Raw genomic sequence first — 22,321 nt, 5'->3', positions numbered from 1 at the left:
ATTTAGTGGACATAGTCAAATATTGTGATCTCCACTACCACTGCAGTACTACAGTACTTGTGACTTTGGGGCCCTGAAGCTTCAGCTGTATTGTACAATAGGAAAGAAGAAAGTAGTGACTGAAAATCACAGAAAAACACAGCAAAGACTACCATACAAAAATATAATAGGAATCATATATTAGCCCTGCGTTAGGGTGCCTTGAACTGACCCTGAATCGGATAAGCGGTTGTAAAGATGGATGGATTGAGGATTGTTTGTTTCCCTGTTTGGGTGGAAGGAGTCTCCATAAATGCCACAGACAATAATATTTAATCTGTTAATGACGCCATCGCTTAAGGTGATTAAATGGAAATGGGAAGCTTTACCAAAAGATTTACAATAGTGAGGTCAAGATGACGTGCTTACTTTTTGAACCTGAATGAACCCCAAAAAAAGGGGGCGGGGTGGGGGGGCTGGGTGACTCACATTCCTCATTTAAAGGTGACCTTGGCCCTTTGGAAAATTCCAAAACAGCCTTTGCAAAAATAAAAACAAAGCAAAACAAAACAAAACAAAAAAAATGGAGGTGATCTTTGATGGCAGCGTCATTTAATAAAGAAATAAATTGTTAAAACCAATTTCTTCCAGATGAGAGCCCTCGCGAAGATTAAGAACGTTCTCTCATCTGCTGACTTCGAGAAAGTAATTCCTGCCTTCATTTCATCCAGGCTTGATTATTGCAACAGCCTTTATTTTGTAATCAGCCAGGCTCTGCTTTGTTGTCTACAACTTGTTCAGAATGCAGCAGCTCGACTGCTGACAGGCACACGTAAATGAGACCATATTTCCCCTGTTTTTGGCTTCTTTACACTGATGCCCGGTTACAGAATTGATTTTAAGATTTTATTGGTTGTTTTTTTTAAATAAATGGATTTAAACGGATTAGAATCCTTTTACGTTTTTGAACTTTTAACTATATTCCTGATATGTCTTTAAAGTCAGCTGATCAGATGCTTCCGGTAGTTTCGAGAAGCAGAATAAAACACCTAAATGTGACTGAGTTATTGTTTGTCTTCCCAGCTCGGTTATACTGCTTTTAGTTGTACAGCACTTTGGTTATCCCTTGTCATTTTTAAATGTGTTAAAGAATAAATAGATTTGACTTCTATAAATCTTGGCAGTGGTTGGTGGGGCTGCAAGCTAATCTAAAAGCCCAGCTCGGTCCACTACATAGTCACAGTCCAGCACTACACTGTAGTGTCTGAGACGTCAAGGCCCATGAGATCCCGCTGTACTGTAAAACAGGTAAAGAGAAGGAAATGGGGCATATTAGTGGAAGGTTCTTCGTATCGAAAGGCAATGCATCAGGTGCAGGAGGCTTCCATGCCATGTTACAATGCCTCACTGATAAACTAGAATTAAAGGTTCAACCATCCTTTAAAATGTCCTTTGGCACTGACACTGTACATTAAATCCAGTGCTAGTGTTTTACAGGGAGGTTTATAAAAAACAATAGTGTCTTCCAGGCTGAATGAGCTGTTTAACTGAATAGCTGATAACATGGACGTGGATGTTTTCCTCTGAGGTATGTCATGAGATCTAATAAAGTTGAAGAATAAATTAAGTATTTAGACTGAACCTGGATCATTTTATCAGAACACAAATCTGGGTTGTGTGGAGGCAAGGGTGACTTTTTTTTCTCCTTTTATATTCTGATAGCGTTTTTATTATTATTTTTTTTAAATATTATTTTTATCTTTTTGTCTTCCTTCAGAGCTTCCTGGCAGCAGCCAGCGGGCAAAATTGGGGCAATAGGGTTTGGGGTTATGCAACATTCTTGTGTGATAGAGATATGTTGAGTGAGAGCTGATTTCATGTGCTGGTCCACATTTTGCTGCAACTTCTAACCATATCCTCTTTTTTGTCCCTGTTGCTTTAGAAGGACCAGTAAACTTTTTTGTACCAATTCATTAGCACAGTTTTAAAATATAATAAAACTGTAACAGAACTGACACTGGATATTTCTGACTGTTAAGTATATAAAACACAGGTGGAAACCCTTTCTGTGACAGGGTTTCCACCTGTTGCAGAAAGTATCAGACAGACTATCCTCGTGTCCTGCTCTAAATAGTTTTGCCATTTCAAACGCAGCCTTCATCGCAGTTTGTGAATTCAAGCAGGCCGGAGATTAATGGAGATTATTGTTTGCGAGATTAGGTTCCGACTGTAAGACTAATCTGCATTCACACCACTAACCAATCCAAATCTGCTTCTCTGTCTGATGGTAGATTTCAGCCAGCTGTTTGCAAGCTGTTGCAGTATAACAGCCATGACACAAAGATCTGTGGTTTTACAGTTAAGGTAACTGCTCTGGATAAAACATGACTGTTTCTCTAATTATACACAGAAAATATTGACCTGTTTATCAGAGACTTGCAATGCAATGTTTGATAAAAGCTGGTGGAAAGGTGCAGTTTACCTGCAGCAGAAGGTGCATGCACGCTAAAAAGCATAAGTATTGATCTAATTACAAAAAACCCTTTTCCATAAAATTACAAATACGTGAATACAAATAAAAGCAGACATAGCTATTAAATTACTGCAATTTTTTTTTTAAATCCACATTTTTGCCAATGATATCACATTCATATTTTCCTTAATCATGTTTAAGCGAGAAACTGAACAAGCAGGCAGTCTATCATGTTTGTCTACTATCATATCTACCAATATGGCATTGTGCAGGCTGTTATTTCCCCAGTCTCGTGATCTTACGAAACACTTTTAAACTCTCACTTAAGCAGTTTGGACTTATGGAAGCAAATAATAAACCAGATATAAAATTGAAAGCTTTAAACTGCATGGCATTGCAGACTTGTTTTCATAGTTCTTATCCAGCTGAACTTAGAGTAAGCCCATTATTCTCCATGAGCCCAGACATAATTCTGTATTACATGGAAATTTATAATCGTCCAGAGCATTGCTTTGGTGTGTGTGTGAAATCAAAAGCTTATGTTAACAGACATTTAAACTATAGCAAGTATCTCTGACACTGGATATGTTAAACTGCACATCAGTAAACTGTCAGCATTTTGTGGTTTGGGAAGAATTAGGAAGTGATAACTCCATTTTGTGCTTTGTCCAGAGCTTTTCTTGCATCACAAACGGTGCTTAACCTTAATAACCTTAATACGGTTTGAAATCCGTTAGGTACATGACATTCTCTAGCATTTGTTGTCTAACCAGCAAGAACCATTAAGCAAGCTGAAAACCTGAATCTTATTTCTCAAGTACCTGCTACCAATCGGTGCCCGTTCTAAATTACTGATATTAATATAATTTGTAAATCAAATATTGTGTTTGCAGCTGATAGATAATTTATCTTTCATATACCGAATATATATATACAAATATTAGTGTGCAAGAATCTTAAGCCACCACTTTTATGTGGCCTTGAACAATAGTTTTTCTTTGGACATTGGCTGCTTTTTCACTCATTTTCAGTCCAGTCCTTGTACCTGACCATTTTCAGTGGAATGTTTATTGTTTGTTAAGCCACTTAACACTGACATGTGACTCATTCAAGGATACACCTAACTCAACCAGTGTTGTGTCTGCACATAACGGACGGCTTAGCAAAGAACCAATTGCACCTTTGCATTGCACTTTGTTACTACCATCCTGTTGCAAAAACACATTTTCATTTCTTTACGTCAATCTGTGAAAAATGCTCCAGTTGGTATATCTTTACAGACACAAGCTAGTATTTTTCCACTAACAAGGTGATTTTCAAAGATCTATTAGTTGAAAACTTGGTATGGTATGCAGTGTGTCCTTAAACAAATTTGAGGAACCTGGACAAGGAGAGGACAATAAAAAGTGGCAGGTCTACAAACTAACCTTTCAGCATATTTCTATACTCTTCACTGGAGCCTCATCATTGGTCTCAGTGGAAGGGGCGTGTCAAGAAGCTATTCTTAAGGATGGGAAAACAAGGAGAAAATACTAAGGTATGCCAAATTACACAAGAACTGGACCGAAAATCCATCAACGTGTACAGAGGCAGACTGGAGAGAGGTACAGAGAGGAGAGCTTGCCAAAAAACAGAAAAGTATCATCAGATCCACCATGCAATATGGAAATATGCAATACAGAAAGCATCTAATTGGCAATAGCTTCAATTTTAGCATGACAAACACCCCCAACACACTGTCAGTGCATTAAAAGCATATCTGCATAGAAAACCACACAGAAGAACACCATCAGTCATTGAATGGCCTCCTTCGAACCAGAAGCTAAACATTATTGAATAAGTGTGGGATTATCTTGAGAGAGCAGAACAAGAAGCAACCAGCATCCAAAGAAAAACTCTGAATATCCTTAAAGAAGTCTGGAGAACTACTCCTGAATAATCCTTAAAGAGAATACAAGGAAGTTTGTCTAAGAGAGTTCATGCTGTGTTGAAGAATAAAGGTGGCCATACCAAATACTGACTTTCAAGCGCCTTATAAATGTACACTCTGTTTTTGCCTTATGTACTGTATTTCCATACGCGTTTCCACATATTTCAGAAAGTCGCGGCACACATTTCCCATTTTCCCAGCAAAATATAAAGAAATGATAAGTGGCTCAAGACTTCTGCACAGTATTGTACAGTAAGCGTATTGAGGTTCTAAATCATGGAACAGTCATAACTCTTATTTCTGTTATGACTGTTCTTTCTTTTTTTCATATCATGGCTCTGTAGAGCTCATTATGTAACGCAGAAGAGCAACAATTACAAAACGCCACCTGAGAAGAATCTGATTTGAAATTTTAGGAGTATAGAGGAAAGGCTCGAAGCACACCGCTTGCTCACTTGCAATAGCTCTGCTGTACAAACAGGTACAACCATGACCCAAATCAGAAAACTTCAACTCTGCCATGACAGCTGCTCTGTTACTGGGGCAGTGTGACTTATGGAGACACAAAAGATAGATATCCTAAATGCTTACCCTGTCACAATAATAGCTTTTAAAAATCTGTCTCTAGAAACGTGGAGCACAAGTCTGAGTGATTGTGAGAAAGTACCTAATGGACAAGAAAATGGGCACCCAATTACTGAAAATGGTCATGCCTTTTTTTCCCACAGATCTTGTGACTATACATCAAGCAATCTTGTCACTGTAAAGTAGCCAAGATGAGATTGAATGGGGCAGAAATTCTTCATAAATGACCATCATGTGAACATAGAAAACAATCCTCACACAATCGCATAATATAAAGTGTAATCTCAGTCACGTTCAGTTGGAAGGCCACAACACTGACCATCGAAAACGCTTCAGTCATTTGTGACCTAAACAAGCACACATCCTTTGCATGGCAATAATTTTTGCTGGTGAAATACAGTAAATGAGCACCTTTGTCACAACTGTTTGCTAAATGGCCCCTGAGAGTGTCATTGGGGTGTAATGACCAACCTGTAGATGCATGCTGATTAATGCTGCCACAAGACTAAATTGTGGGGTAGAAGCAGAGCCCAGTAGCCATCAGCAGCTGTCATTCTTGTTCTATGTCTGGCTCTTCTAAGGACCTCTTCCAATTCACAGAAAGATATAGCTTGCAGGCAAAATTCTGCCTGTCTACCACCTCAATGCAGCAGCTGTGACCTGCATACAGTTGGACTTTGCAGTGACAGATTAGTAACAGGGTGTGCATTCACTGCAACAGGTTTACATTGATCTAGCTCAAAAAAACTAAATGGCCAGAATGAGCACTACATAAATACACACAAGTGACAGTGATTTGCATGTTTGATGCATTTTGCAGTACAATGTACAGCTTTTAAAGTGGGAGCTTTTTGTCATAGGCATTGCACTGATTTGTACTGCATTTTACTCATACAGTGCTCCCACCAGCCTGAATACACCCACACACATGCACACGCAAAGGGGGGGCACCTACCACATTTTTTTCAGTCTGCATGCTTTTGATTTGGGCTAAAATAAATAAATAAATACATACAATAATGAAACAATCCTGAGATGTGATCTCTGAAAAAGGTTCTGAATAGACAAATGGATGACAATATGTGTGTGTGTTTGTGTAGAGCAGTCTGCCTCCTGCTTCAGTACTTGCCCGCCAAGCCAACTGACATGTGTTCAACAAGCTTAAAGAGAGATAAACACAAATTGTGTACTGAGGAATTGGTCACTGGGCCTTATGATGCACTAATAGTGACTATGGTCCACTGTGTAGATTTCCTTATTCTGGAATACGAGTATATCTGACATGCTTGTGCCTGCTTTGTATATTAAGCGAACTTCCTTTTTAAAAGTGATAGCATCAACAGTGACCTGTTGCAGAGCAGCACTAAACTCCAAGGGAATACTGGCTGTCATGCAATGATACTGAAATGTATACTTGAGTGAGATGTTTATGTCTGCTAGATGACTGTATACATTTTTTATATACAGTAATGTCACAGATAATGCTACTGATTCAGCCAGATAAACTATAATCTAGCTGAGACATGGACAACCAGTGCGAGGGCAGCATTTTCATAGCTAACATGAACCTGTGTTTGTGCATGCTTTCTGTAACCTGTAGCATAAGAAGTGTAATTGTTGTTGATTTCATCTCTGCTCTGACAGAAACCCAGAGCACCCAGCTGACTGAGCCCTGCAGCCATAGTGCAGGTGTTAACAGGGAGTTAAAGTGGGATTTTGCAGGTGAGGAAACGGGTGTAGCAGTGCAGCGTGGGCATAAGAACCACTTTGAAATAAGCAATTATATTTTGCATTGTGAGATCCAGTAAAATTTTCCTTTGTGTATAGGCTGTGGTCTGTTGCTGCTGCGAGAGTCCCTGCTCTTTGTGGATTTTTGCCACTTAACTTTCAACAAGATAGACACAGATGTAATATGAGCTATCATCCCTGATCTGAAACCACTAGATGATATAAAGTTAAGATAAAAGGTAAATTCCACTGAGTGAAGTTATCGGCATCATCAGCTTACTTTTGCATTAAGATCTGCTACCCTTGAAGTAAACTTACATTGACCATAAATACCACAATCTGCTCTGCACCTGTCCAACATAGCACATGACTGTAAACTTCACCACAGTACTGCCAGCTAACCAGCCTGTATCTAACTGTACTGAAGTACCTAGTATTTCATTGCAAACTTTGAATACAGTACCACAAAATTATGATGCTTTCATTTCCTTTGCAAGATGTTTCACAATATGAAAAAACACAACTATAGCATGTCATGCATGTCTGATTAAAACCTCCAAAGTTAAGGCATTACAAGTAAACTTTAAAGTTCCAGTTTATCAAATGTCTGCTCAGCAAATAACCGGTTAACTTTAACTAAAATTATTTTTCATCTCCCTCCTTTGCCTAACACATTTCTCTATTGTAAATATGCAGCAACTGTATATTTAGCTAGCATGACACACTGCAATACAAACTGCATATAAACAGTTTGTGTGTGATCATATTTGTTGAATTTATGAAGCTTGTTTCCACTTATTTTTAAGTGGGAAATAATTTCAAAATGTACAGAAGCCTGTTTTGCCACTGAAAAAAAATGACATCCATCCATCCATTAATCCAAAACTTCAAGTTAAATATCTCCAAATTTGGGGTTTCTTGAGATATAATAACTTTACATTTTAAGATAAAAACCTAAAGTTCTGATTTATTGATGGCAAAGAAATTTGCTTTTTTTGGTTTGTTTTTATTTTAGTGTTGTTATTTTTATTTGGTGGTATAGTGGTTAGCGTTGTTACCTCACAACAAGAGGTAACAACTCTGCATGGAGTTTCCATGTTCTCCTTATGTTTGCGTGGGTACTCTCCCATTCCTCTGGCTTCCTCCCACAGTCCAAAGACATGTTAGTAGGGTTACGTTAATTGGCATTTCTAAATTGCCCATAGGTCTGAATGTGAGTGTGAATGGTTGTCTGTGTCAATGTGTTGGCCCTGTGATAGACTGGCGATCTGTCCAGCGTGTACCCTGCCTCTCGCCCTACAACAGCTGTCATTGGCAACCCTAAAATTGGATAAGCAGAAGAGAATGGATGAATTGAAAGAAGCATTTTTTTTAGTGGCAGAAACAAGATTCTATACATTTAAAATTACTGCCCACTAAAAACTATTTATGAGCAAAAGTATAAACAACATTTATGCTCACTCCTCTTTTGAAGAGGAGTGAGCTAGATGCAAAATTTCCACCACAGCAGCTTCATTTACATCTGCACCATTAACACTCAGTAGGGTGAGACGGACAAGGGGATGTGACACGAAATCCCACAATGAGCTTGTGGGATATCATGCCATTATTTTCTTATTACTCCATCCTTTTGGCTATAAGTAAGCAAGTACAGGTAGAAAAAAATAAACGTACTCAATGGTAATTATTCTGCCTATCAGATTTACTCTTTTACTAAAGGTGCAGTTCCGGGTTTGCTCCAGCCCACTTTAACCCCTGTGTTAACTGCTGTAGGTAGCCTGAGTTTAAGGCAGCTCATAGGAAGTGGAAGTCACACAACCGCATAATTTTGAGAGTTGCACAGTATATATGTTTAACACACTAGACAGCATCTGTACGGTGCCAAAAGAAGGATTAAAGGCAAGTTTTGGGGGTGTGCTAAGAAGACCTGGAATCAGTCTCTGGGCCTAGACAAGATTTTTTAAGCCAAAAAAACATGAACATATATTAAGAGATAGTTAAATGACAAAAAAAAAGTCACCATAAAGTTGCTGATCTTTGGTTAGTGCTGAACAAAGGAAGGAACTGAAAGTGTCACGAGGATATTGTTACTGTTTGCATGACAAGCAATAGATGGGGAGGAGAGAGGGGGGTCAGAAAAGAAACTCTGAGGAGATCTGTTAATAGGAAGTCCATCATCTTCAATATCCTTGTATAATCACATACTTTGATGGGTTCTTTGAAGTAAATAAAAGGCCCGGGAACTGGGTGTGGTAACTCAAAGTGACACAATAGGTGGCCGTGCCAGTTTGATCACATCACTGACAAGCTTTGATAAGTGCCAGAAAAGTTGACAAGGGCTGTTTGGGCTGTTCGGGGAATCCAAAAGGGAATAGGGTCCATTTTCTGTTACCTCTCTAACAAGATGATGAGTTTAAAAGCCACAGTGAGAGTGGCACAATCAAGAGGAGAGGGGAGAATTTGTGTCTCATGAGTACAGACTAAGTGGATTTAAGACAGCAGCAGTACAGGACACACATCATATTTTAGGCCACAGTGCTTCAATGGAAGTGCAAATGTGTGTCCTAAACATTGTGGAAGAAGTGTGGAAGACAGGCAAGTAAGATTTTACAGCTGAGTAGCAAACACCATAGCCTAGACACAATGAAGGAACTATGTTGCCTTTAATTTCACTTTACAGACACTTGCACTACTTTATAATTAAAGTAGTAGGGGCTCATTTTAGCCTAGTAAATGGCACTGAAAACAGCATTGCTTATGCAAATCAAGTGAAAAAGCAAAAATCTGTGTCCATCTACATATGTACAATAATTCAGGATTTGAGCGCAGCCTGTTGCACCACAGTTTCCTTTATTTTTTGTACTCCGTAATTTCCACATCCTCAAGAAAATAATCTAACAAAAGAAGAAAAGAGCAAAGCTATTTCCTTTGAAATATCTGCTGTCAATAAACCTGATTTTCTCAATGGTGATTAACAGGGTCATGATGCCTCACTGCAAACATATACTGGATATTGTTTTAAAGTTACTCTCTAAGGACAACATCTACAGACCAAAGTTATTTCTTAAACTACCAACAAGAAAAGGAAAATGCTTTAGTGTGACGTGGGAAAGTTGTTAATTCGACATTTTCAATCACAGCATCACGTTTCAGGATTCAGCTACAGCACACTGCTAGCCCTTAGCATGTGAGCATGTCTTTCTGCAGACAGCTCTGTTGCTGCTACGCCAAAGTGTGGTATTAAAGCATTAAAGCAGGGCGGTAGCCTAAATATAGCCTAGGAGCCAATTTGCCTAGGGCAGCGTGATTTTCAACACGTGATACCGGTGATACAGGCCGCTGTCCCTGGTCCTGAAATTGTGCTCGCTCCTTTAAATGTAAGCGTTTGACGTTTCATAAAAGAAGCCACGAGGATATTTGGAAAACTGCAATGATTGTATGACTAACGACAAGTAAAACGTGCATTACAATGTGTCTGAAATGTCAAAGAATAAAGCAGCTTTCCTGGCTGCAGATAGTAAAGTACACATAAACTGCAATTCCTCACTAGCAACAGTGCGAGGCGCTTGTCTATTGCAGTTCAGGGAGAATGGGAGAGAGAAAGAGAGTTTGATTGATCATGTGGGCTATGGGAGCCTGCGAGAGTTGTCGAAAATTGCTGCATAGACGCCCCTTAGGCACCTATCTGGTACCCAGTGACTCCAAGCCATGCTGTGGCCATAATAACCACAATTCACCAGAGTGCCTGTTACCAAAAGCCCCAAGCCCGGGGCTGTTAACACAACGTTGATTCTTCCGGGTTGGACTTCACCGGTATTCCACAATAGGGCTACATTGACTTACCGCAGTCCTCACACAAGATCCTTCCAACATCCTTTTTTAGGTTCTTTCCACTGGTGTCAAGAGGCGCGAACGATGCCTTAAAAACCAAGGGCTCGTCAGTGGGGTCCATGAAAAAAATGTACTTATGGTTTTTCTTCACTTTGGTGCACGGAGCCTCAGATCCAAATTCCCCCACGGTGACGAGCTGTTCTCGCTCCAGACCCCCGCTGTTTAGGGGCCAAACATCCAGCACTTTGACATTCACACGGTACGGCTCCGCAGAGACGTTCACAGGCGTAGACTGCACCTTGCCTTCGATCACCACGGCGGATTTGTAAGCCTGGTCCTGCAGGGAATTCAAACTCGGGGAGTAGCAGGCGAATGAGACCCCGATGACCAGCATGGATAAATGTACTGAATCAAGCCTCATGCCGCCTGCTTTGGCTCGGTGGTCGCTGGTCGCGTTGCGGCAGGGCTCTCTCGGCTGCGGGGCGATGGCGATGGAGCTGGGTTGAATGAAGAGACAGCAAGTAGGCTCCAGTAGCACGACAGCGCGGCAGACCTTGCATAAGTGTCCATGCCATCGGGATCCGCTGCTTTTTCGGGTGATTTTCAGTGGGTAAACAGTAGCTCTGGAACCGCGGGATGACGCTGGGTTTCAAATCCAGTCACTGCTTTCTACTAATAATAAGGCATCGTAGACATGCTAAGCAAGGAATCGGCGGTTTCACTCTCTCCAGAAGATGCTTCCTATGCTGCCATAGTAGCCTTAACTGCAAGACGACGCCACTCTTATCTTTGCCCAAAAATTGCAGTGGTGGGGTACCGCTATGATGGTTTTCTGTATCATCTGCAGCGGAGAGAAAAGACGCAAAATGCTGCAGTGAACCACAAGTTTGGTAGTCCGCTCGCAAAACAAAAGCCACGTTTCATTCCCCCCACCCCTTCAAAAAAAAAAAAAAAAAAAGGAAAGAAAAGAAAAGAAAAGAAAAATTAAAAAAATTAAAAATTACAATAAAACAATTATTTCTGCTCGGCAGCTATAGCGCTAATACGCCGCCTTCCACCGCGGCTCTCTCTCCGCCTCCCCTACGAGCCACAGACGGACAGAAAATAATGCCGATTGCCAAGAGGCTCCGTCAACAGAAAAAAACGCAGAACTGGAGCTCTGACACGGGCAACCGACGCACCGAAGGGTCGTTCTCCTCACTCCCCAAACCTCGCTACTGTATGCCGATCACTCCATGGTCTTTTATCGGTGGCGACCTCACGTTATAACGAAACAAACGAAATCCAAAATCCATGACTGTCCCTCCTCAAAATCGCATCTCACTGTAGCCAAGGCATCGCTCCAAAAACCGAAACAGGTTCACACGGAAACCGCTGAGGCCAGAGAAATCATATGGCTGCGATGACTAAGGCTGCGAAAGCATTTCGGAGTCTTCAAGAGACTGTTTTGAATGAGTTTTGCGTCTCATCCCATTAAGTCATGCCCTGCATTCAGGTCACATTCACTGCTCTGCCTCTAAAGAAAAAAAAAAGACGAAGAAGAAAGAAAAAGAAGGAGAAGAAGAAGAAGAAAACGCTGTTGAATGAGGACCGCATTAAATCTATAGAGCTGCAACACCGGGCTCCAAACCACAGAAGAACTATTTTACTCTACAAGGAGGAAAATTGTTAAAGTGTTTTAAAAAAAAAAAAAAAATACATAGTTAAACGTGTTCATTTAAGGTAGTTCTGACAGAGCACTTTGACAAACGTCACGTTACATAACTACACAAATTAACATAGGAATACTGATTATCGTCATACCTAATATAACTAAAGTTCAAATTTATAATGGTTTGGTTTTAGCCTGAATGCGGATACATGATGTTAAAGTAACCGCATCACAAAGAGCGACATCTGCTGACCAGAGAGTAGTTGGGAGTCAGTAACATACTTTACATAACTGCTGATGTTCATCAAACAAGCGACAAAGCAGGGTGCTAGATTTGAATTTGGCTCAAAATGAAAGGTGCACAAGATTAAGTGAAATATCCTTTAAAAGGTAAAAAGGTCAGGGTATAAATTCTATAATAAATCAATCTAAAACCAGGAAGCCAAAGACTCTCAAAACGATACTGTAACTTAAAACAACACAATGGAGTTATTTGTGTTTTCATTTAAGTGCACCACCTGCCAGCTTGAAACAGACCTGGCTGCTCTCCGTGGTGCTGAAATTTGAATTAGGCCTATAGAGTGTTAATGTCAAACACGCTCACAATAGACAAGACGTTGCTGTGTGGACTAAAGTCCTCCTGTCAGCACCAATAAGTGAGAATGCGCTTTTTAAACAGCACGATACAGAATGCGATGATGTAGGAATTGGTGGAACAAGCATTTAAGGAGCAATCACATAATAGGTAATAGTAGTGATTTCCCCTTTAAGATCAGAGTTACTTTATCAATTCTTGGCTGGGAATTACTATAAATAGTTACTTTAGTTTTTCAGTGGCAGCTCAAAGAGCCAGGATATAGGACTTTGATACAGGGGTCATATGTTTTTGAATATATTTTTGATAGGAAAACCAATAATTAGAGTGATTAAACGTTTCTCCCAATGAAAACGCTACGTCCAGATGAACAGAATCAACTTTTGGAGATCATTCATTCATTCATTCATTTTGCCACTGGCAAAGTGGGACACACAAGTTCACAACATTAACGCAAAAACTATGTACGGATTTCACTTCTTTAGACGCTACCCTGCATTACAGTTCCCAGAAATGCTGCCCTATACCTGTTACGGTCAAAAAGACAATACTGTAATTCCCCAGTGTCGCCGAGAAGTGGCGCCCTTGAACCGAGTTTCCAACATTTGCGTGTTGACATCATGCAACGTGCAGCGGCGTTGAATTGTGCGTGTGTCGCTCTTCGTGCCACGACTCGCCGTTTCTTGTCCATCTTGTGAAGCAAGCAGGAGCAGTCCGTGTCGCTGTCACGCAGGAGTCCGAGCGCATTCACATGTGTCTTTTGCCTCGTCTCGCCATCTGCGGCAGGCCGTCGAGGTTTTAAGGCGCTGCGCCTGCAGACTGAGCGGGGTAAAGGTAGGTTATGGAGTCTCGCTCGGTGGAATGACGCTTTATTTACAAGTCATTCGGATTGTTGCTGTGCTGTAAGTGTCCTGACGTGCAGCCAAGCATATGACATTGCTTAGGAGAGTTTACAGAAGCATGAATACTTCACTGTACGACCGATCTGTCTGATCTGATACAAAAAACAAAAAATTTAAAAAAAAATGGAGCTGCATTTGGAGCGATGCCACCGCTTTCCTATGCTGGGATGTAGGGAGAAACTTTGGGAGGTGATCACAGCGGCTGTCTTTTACCAACTGCGACAACACCTTCTGAGGCTGAAAACTGCGTTGGATGCGGTCTCGGGATCCGAAAAAGACCTGCATGTATGATCCACGTCCATAATTTAAAATGGTCAGAAAGAAAATTGGCCAAGTACCTACTGATGATGAATTTATGGCTTAACTGATAAGTTATTCATCATTCTAGTGGGTCTTCATAAATCTGCGTATATAGATGCGTGTATAGTGTTTATGTGTAACTTTGTTCAGACAAAGATGAGCTTGTCACAGTAAACGCTTTGATTAGAAAGTCTGATGAAATTCTAAATGAGTGGTTCCATTGCAATCTGAGGCCCAGAGAGGTAAGGCCATTTTAAATCCGACACATTATACACAAACGAGGCCTGTAAGTTTGCAGTGCTGTTCATTCATTCAGTGCAATAGGAATGACTTACCCATTTCGCGTGCATCCACAGCGGTGTTTATTGCACTCATCTATTTAGAAAAAATAATAAAAAGAAAGGGCACATCATTTTTCTTTTAAAAAGACAGCATAGAGTTGACTTCTCTTCAGCAGAAATAATTAATGTAAAGAATACAAGCTTGTACTCAGAGTTTCTTGGGGAGTGGTAATGAAATAATGAGAGAGGTTCACTGTGAGCAGGTGCGGACAAACTTACTTGATTTTTTTTGCATAGAAAACCAACAGGCCAACTTCACGCTGAACATCACAGTGATACACGTTACACGTTTAGACTTTAAAATTTTCATTGGTTTAAGCCTCGCGCAGTTGGTAGGTTTTTAATCACAATTTATTCATTTATTTTTTAATCAAAGTGGGAATTACTGGGGAGCGAATCACCCTTTGAGACGCAGAATAGGTCATATTTGAATGTTTATGTGTATAAAAAATATAAAAGGTGGATAAAGATTAAGAGAACGTTTAAAAGAAGGAGAAAATTAGTCAAGAGTATTGTTTCCTCTTAAGGCCCACATGCTTCTGTCTCCTCACCTGCAGCTCTGATTTACACTAGTGATGGACAGAGTAGAAGAGCGACCTAAATTGTTTTTCAGGGAATTTTAGGGGGAATAATTTTCTTCAATGCGACTTCTCTCTTAGCATCTTCAGGATATTTCAACGTCCTCCCGCTTCACATTTTATTATTCATTATTTGTTTAAATAAATTATATTTGTAACTTTTTCAATTACCCAATATTTTTTTCACAGCACGGAATTTTTTTTTTAAACAATAAGCATTTGAAATGATTACTATAAACATACAGAATGCATACAGCATTTTAAATGTAAAACATTTCAAATTACTGCTTTAATATTTAACGCCCGATAAATCAAGTAGTATCTGTAAGTCAAGATGCATACATGTTTATTTTTATTTTATTTTACTTTATTTTTAAGTTTCTACGTTGAGTTTGTTTGTATGACTGGCTTCAGTCAGGCCTTCTAACAGTCTTGTGGAAAGGTACAGAAGAAATGTCAACTTTGAGAGGTAAATTAGTCACATATACAATCTCAACCTTTCCATCGATGCAGTTGATATTTTCTATTCTAAATAAAAGTTTGAGGTTCACTGCTCCGTCTTGTTTGTGAAGTGAAGAACGAATAGTGCCTAAAGGATACCCACAGTTAAACCTCTTACCATTTTCCCTTATTTGGACTCGGCGGCGACACATAAACGAGTCTGCAAGAATGAGCGGCGGGGGGAAAAAATTATGTTTTAAATTCTGTGCTTTCTGCAGTGTAATCACATAGACGAGGCCTAGGACAGCTGTCTCACTGTGCCTGACTGAATACTAAATTTTATTTTCTTGTAATTATCCTAACTCTTTGTAGTGCACTTGAATAAAACTCTGGAATCACCATTTAAGCGATTTTTAATATAAAAACTATTTGCGCTGTTTATCTTTGGTCGTAAAAATGATTTGGAGGCAATCTAAAGTAGTTTGAGGTAAATATGAAAAAGCGTCAGATATTTTATGCTGGAATTAGAAAAGGCGGAAGAAAGGCTGAAGATTTATGCCAAATTAAAAATATAGATACCCTATACAGGCCTATAGATGCCTCGAGTGAAAGGTCTTGGCACTCTTTTAAAAAAAAAATCGTTTTCCAGGTAAATCGGAAGTAAGACTAAAAAAAAAGATCCTTCGTAAAAAAAAAAGTATCTTTAGCATTGATTATTGTATTTTATTTTTTGTGCAGAATTTAAGTTAAGATAGTTTTACTATTTATTTATTTGGGGATTTATTACTGCTTATTTTTATGCTCTACTCGAACCTCAGTAGATCGTCATCTATATGGTCTAGTCAGTAATAATCTGTGTAGGCCCAGATGGGCTGGACTATCTTAGCCCAGGTCTGCCCATCATATTTCATATTTGCGCAACTAAGAAAAAATCAAATGAAAGAAAGAGCTTTGACCCGGCGCAGACAATGCCGCCGCTGAACAGCTGAAGAGAAGGAGGCCCGAGTACTAATGAGGCAGGCCTGCGAGCTGCAGGGCGCTGCGCTGAGACCGCGTTCAGACCTTGCTTGGACACCTGGGTGACACAATTTTATCTTAAGGCGTGAACCAGTGGGTAAGATTACCTTAGAAATAGTCGCCACAAAGTCAGAGTTTAGAAACAGCACCTTTCTTTCATGAACGTAAGCCGCAGGAGGGGTTGCTGCACTTTCACGCCTTCTGTGTGTGTTAGCCTTGATGTTGGCAGCTGTTTTGCATGTCCCATAGGCATACCGAGCACGCTCATTGGATGTTTTGCTACATTAAAAAAAATGTAACCTTTGTAAAAAATTTTGCACCTTGACAGATTTCAAACTGAGGAACGACTGGTGGTATTAAAACTAGCCTAGTTGTTCAGTCTTTTATCTAAGCAGAGGTAAGTAGCCTCCACGGTGGGGAAACTTAGCTGAGTTGCTGAAACAATGTTTTGAGACCTACCTCTGCTCATATTATTCCGACACAGTTAACATGGCGGCTCTCTCTCCCTTTCTGACATGATTTGGTGTTATAGAACAAACCCGCTCATTCATAAAATAAAACGGGAATCGGAAACGACAAATTAATATATATATATTTTTTATTTGTATTATTAGCTATGCATAGCATATATTTTAAACTAAACTTCTTTTAAAATAATTTCTAATTCTGATGCTGATATCAGTGTTTAGTAGCCTAGAGATGATAAAGTCCAATACAATGTATAAAAGGTAAAATGTATTATAAATTATGTGGAATTGACTGGCGCCTAGAGTGAAAACTAATTATTGTTTACAGGCTATTCGTTTTATCAGACCCGCTATTATTTGTATTGCTGCTAATGCGGTCCTGTTAAATAATATGTAAAGACCGATTTTCTTGTGACTTGTAAATCAAGATTTATTTATTTTTTATTCTTCAACTCTTTGACCACAAACGGTGATCTGTAAACTCGTTAGCACATCACACGTAAACAGATACACTTGTGATGTGAAGTCGGTGATGCTTTAGAAGGCTATTTTCTTCGATAAAAACTTGAGGGCAAGCTTGGGTCTTTCCAGGTTGGAAAAGCACCTGGCTTTTCGGGAGCTGTACAGACGAAACGAAACTTAAGTGGGCTGGTAGACGCATTTCCTCCAACAACCGTAGGTTTCGCTTTCAATGTTATTGACAGCTTATGACATTAGTCGTGCGGTGTGGCATAAAGAACATTAAAACACATGGCAATCGCTCTGCGTTAAGCGCCCTTCTCGTTTTATTTTTTATACTTTTGTGTAGATCTCGCGAGAGCTCCGGCTCGCTGTGGCTGTGCAGCAGACAGAGGGAGAAGGCAGGCAGGCAGGCAGCATCATGGCGGACAGAGACAGTGGAAGTGAGCAGGGAGGAGCAGCTACGGGCCCAGGCTTCGGTTCCGTGCACCTAGCGACAGGAGGGGCGGGCTCGGCCTCCGGGCTCCAGCATGAGACCCAAGAGCTGGCGTCGAAGAGGGTTGACATCCAAAACAAACGTTTCTATTTGGACGTTAAGCAGAACGCGAAAGGCCGCTTCTTAAAGATAGCAGAAGTCGGGGCCGGTGGAAACAAGAGCCGCCTCACTCTCTCCATGTCCGTGGCGGTTGAGTTCCGTGACTACTTGGGGGACTTCATCGAACATTATGCCCAGCTGGGTCCGAGCAACCCGGGGATGGTACAAGACGAGCCCAGGCGAGCCCTCAAAAGCGAGTTCTTGGTCCGAGAAAATCGGAAATACTATATGGATCTGAAAGAGAACCAGCGGGGACGGTTTCTGAGGATTCGACAGACCGTTAACCGGGGGCCCGGTTTGGGATTCACGCAAGGCCAGACGATTGCTCTGCCTGCCCAGGGACTTATTGAGTTTCGTGACGCTTTGGCTAAACTTATTGACGATTATGGTGTAGAGGACGAACCTGCAGAGTTGCCCGAAGGGTCATCGTTGACTGTGGACAACAAACGGTTTTTCTTCGACGTCGGATCCAATAAGTACGGTGTGTTTATGAGGGTAAGCGAGGTGAAGCCAACGTACCGCAACTCAATTACAGTGCCCTACAAAGTGTGGTCCAAATTTGGGAATACTTTCTGTAAATATGCCGAGGAGATGAAGAAGATCCAGGAGAAACAGCGGGAGAAAAGGGCATGCGAGCTGCAGCAACAAGAGGAGATGCAGCAGGACGATGGAGACGAGGATTGATATAGACAGCAAACAAAAAAAGAAAAAAAGAGCGAGGAAAAAAACATGCCAGAGTAATGAAAATAACAAGAGAATTATAATTAAAAAGAAAACACTCTACTGTATAATGAAAGAAATCTAAAGATTTAACTGTATTGGTTTAACCAAGGGAGCATCACCCACAATATAAGAAACCTCCACGACCTGACAGTTATGACATGTTGTCACTCATCGCTGGATGTTACCCCACTTAACCACCATTAATACAGTAACAGGCTGCTAAACAAAGTAATAACATTATATTTGAACATTGTTTCCTACTTGACAAACGATATTGAACTGTTTATTTCCCTTATTAACAGAAAACTTTTGTACCAGTCAAAGCTATTGTAAAGAGGAGAGGAAAAAAAAGTGTTTGCAATGTTCAAATTGAATTATTGCCGAGTTCAAAGGAGAGACAAAAAAAAGTTTCCTTCTCATGTGAGTTAAATGACTTCAGCACAAATCAGATGTTTTAATTTTTAAACCAAAATTCCAAAACTTTGTAAAAGGTTGTCACATGTACTTGCCATCCTATTTACCTTTACCTGTGAGTAGAGAGGTGTTTACACATAAATCATATGAGGGCTAGGCCTGCTTCGGAAACTGATAAGATTTCATGCAGTATATATATATATATTAAAAAAAACAAAACAAAGGAACGTGTAGGCATTTTCATGAAATGAAATAAGTGCTCTATTTATTGTGCAATATGCATTGCATATAAGGAACTGGTCATTGGATCTTGACATTTGCCAGAGGCATTCAAAGATATATTAATATTGTAACTTTTGTTTCAGTTGAAATTGTTGCCATGCAGATGGATATATAATAGACTACCTTTGTGTCTCGTTGTTAATGCAATGTGTTCAGTTTAAAGGTACTAAATGTGTATTTGATAGAGGAAATGCAGAGACAACATGTAGCAAATGGCCTGAACTGCAGATTATTTAACAAGGCAAAAGACCCTGAATATACTGTGTTGATTGGCATGGTAAAAACCAGAAGAGCGCAATCGGTTAGTACATATGAAACAAACTTTTTGTGATCTTGTTTAGTCATAAAAGTCTAAATGGTGCCAAGGAGTGCTGTTGCTGCATGTTTATCTGCACTACGATTTCGTTGGTCTCCCAAAATATTGGCTCAAAGACCCTTCCATACGTATCTTTATCTGCCTATGTTGTATGAATCTCAAGTTCGAGGACTGGGGGGGGGGATTACCATCCAAAAGGCTCGGTGTAGTTCTAGTGGAAGTTGTTTCAAAGCATGATTGTAAAAGCAGCGACCTTGTGAACAGTAATCGAAATGTCACCATCACACTATGAGGAGGGCCACTGAGGCGCTTGCCTGGCTTAGCCGAGGTGAAGACGGCCTGGTTCACCTGTTGGTGAATGTCTGTTATGTCATTGGATGTGCACATTCCTTTCTTGCGTTTTAAGATCTGAGGGTGTGAAGTTCAGTGTGGGGCTACTTTGGATACATTCTCATAGCTCTGCTTTAGATTTGTAAGCCCAAATACCCACCTGGGGTGATGAGATTCTGTTCTGGTCTAATTGTAAATATTTGGGCTGCCACACGGAAAACAACTGGTTCTAATCCAGTTCAGTCGCATCTCATAGATGTGTGATAGCAGTTTTATAAACTCTGTCAGTAAACTCCAGAGAAACTGGCAACAATCAGATAATGTCAGATTTACCTCAGCATTGAATTAAATGATTGCTCCCATGTTTAGATTGACTGGAAACCAGCAAACTAGACTGTCCTTGACCACCTATTTTTGGAGCCTTTGGTATAGCCTAAATGATACCTGATTGGGAGCATCCTCTTCAGCATATAAACAACCTGGTGCCTTACACACTCCGCATGCTTACACGCTGGCCTGGTGCTTTGGATCGCAGTTATGGCTTCTTTTTGTTTTCTTCTTCTTCTTCTTCTTCTATTTCTTTTTTCAAATCTCCTCTTTCTTCTATTTCTTGTGTCTCAGCCCCCTTGTGTGCTAGCGCACGACTCGTGGTGCTAAAAGGGTTTGTTACAAACTCTTTAGAAAAATAGGAGCAGAATTCTTAACTTTTTTCTGCTACCTTTCAGCTTCCCTCCCCTCGACTTTATTGCCATCCCCATTCCCTAGCCATCCAGGTATCGGCCTACATGTAAACATGGAAGGGGGTGGTCACCTAGATGCAAGATGATGCAGAAGAGATGGCTCTTCACCAGCCATGTGCATTAGCAGGGAGAGCAGGGGCTGATTGGGAACATCAGTAGTGGCCTGAAATGGTATCAATTGTTACGGGAAAGCCCCACCCCACCCCTTAAAATGCTCGTTTTATGGCTTGGGTTAGTTATGTGTAAGTTGTAAGTTGCTCAATTAATGGGGAGTAGCAAGCATGTCTTGTTTTGTTTTGTGTTTTTTTTTCTTTTGTTTGTTTGTTTTTTTTGTTTTTATGTAGTTTTACCTTTTCAGCATTATTCCACATTATTTGTAATTTTGGAATGTTTTTGCCCACAAAAATATCTTTTTTTTCTTTCTGTGCAACATTTCATCACTGTGTGCAATATCATATGTGCCAATGGTGGCAATATATGTATATCAATTAAATATATGATTACTATTTGAAAGCATATGGCTGAATTCCATGTTTATTTCTCATGAAGGAATTGTACGCCTTTATTTGCACACAAAGCTCCATCCTGGAGGAAAATATAGTAAACCAAGGTCTTAGCAGCCTGTTGAGTCAAGCAGTTCACGTACGTACTTTAACTTGAAATCGAACATTGTCCCTGCAAGTATGCCCCTCTCAAGGAAAAGGGTAAACTTGGTTAATGGTTTGTTCAAGGTAGACTGTAAACATACAATGGAGTTTTTTTTTGTTTCTTTGTTTTGTTTTTTTCTTTCTTTTTTTTTTTTTGTGAAAAGGAAAATTTAAAAAGAAGAAAAAAAATCCCTGGAATCTCCATTTTAGCTTTAAGCTAAGAAAAGGTGCTTCAGTCCAATCCTCATTAAGGTGTATGGTGAACTGTCTTCAGTGGTTGTTGTGTGTAGCACTTTGCTTTCCCAGGTTAATGAAATGCCTGACCAATACTTGTTTAAAAATGATCTCAACAAAGAATGTTGTTCTCTTTTCTGTTACCTCTTTTTATTTAAAAAATGAGGTTATTTGATTTGCTCATTTGGTTTTTGATGCATTCAATATAATTTATGTACATTTGACAAATTATAAAAAAAGAATAAATTTAATTTACCCATGAGGGGGAAAAAATCTACATTCAAAATGTATGTGTTTTTCATGTTTCATTTCTTGTTGTGGGATGGGGGTGGGGGAAATCACTGAAAAGTCTGTTTAATTTTTATGTAGTGTTGTCTACAATGTCTGATTATACATTTGCAATGATACTAATTGCTAAAGCTTAATTTTACAGCCTATAAAATGCAAATTTTGCAATGGCGAGTACCTGATGACTCATGTCTTCTTAGAGATTTCTACAATAGTACTGTATGTGTAAAACCAGGCTGTAAAATAAAGCGTTACTTTGTTCTCTGACTATCCCGACTATGCAATTTGTGATCATCTGTATGCAACAATTGCTCTTCTGTGAGTTTTTCTGTTAATCTAAAAACTAAAAAAAATAAGACTTTATTGATCGTGACCCAACAGAACCTGCACATGTTTTAAGTTAAATTTTTGTAATGATTGTTTTTCTTTCTTATTTTTTTTTTCTTTTTTAATACGTTTGGTGTCGGATTTAAGC

The 22,321-nt window shown here is 39.8% G+C and overlaps 2 protein-coding genes across 2 annotated transcripts in view; one reads left to right on the top strand and one right to left on the bottom strand.

Annotated features, from left to right (window-relative positions):
• LOC116336205 (pro-neuregulin-2, membrane-bound isoform-like) overlaps positions 1–16,519 on the bottom strand; it is an 84,136-nt gene extending 67,617 nt beyond the window's left edge. Inside the window, exons 1-2 of the mRNA XM_039618941.1 lie at positions 16,459–16,519; positions 14,310–14,349 (exon numbers count right to left, since the gene is read on the bottom strand). Of these exons, the coding sequence (XP_039474875.1) occupies positions 14,310–14,349 (40 nt within the window). The 5' untranslated portion in view covers positions 16,459–16,519. The remainder of the gene's footprint in view (positions 1–14,309; positions 14,350–16,458) is intronic.
• A 1,091-nt stretch (positions 16,520–17,610) lies between these two features.
• Positions 17,611–22,116, top strand: puraa (purine-rich element binding protein Aa). Its single transcript, XM_031760031.2, has one exon. It carries the CDS (start codon positions 17,699–17,701, stop codon positions 18,554–18,556), a length of 858 nt encoding a protein of 285 aa, XP_031615891.1. The 5' UTR covers positions 17,611–17,698; the 3' UTR covers positions 18,557–22,116.
• Positions 22,117–22,321: the final 205 nt, after the last annotated feature.

This window comes from Oreochromis aureus, linkage group 10 (assembly GCF_013358895.1).
Source record: "Oreochromis aureus strain Israel breed Guangdong linkage group 10, ZZ_aureus, whole genome shotgun sequence".
Lineage (NCBI taxonomy): Eukaryota > Metazoa > Chordata > Actinopteri > Cichliformes > Cichlidae > Oreochromis > Oreochromis aureus.
The sequence above is the reverse complement of the archived record's forward strand: the minus strand, read 5'-3'. Positions and strand labels throughout refer to the sequence as shown.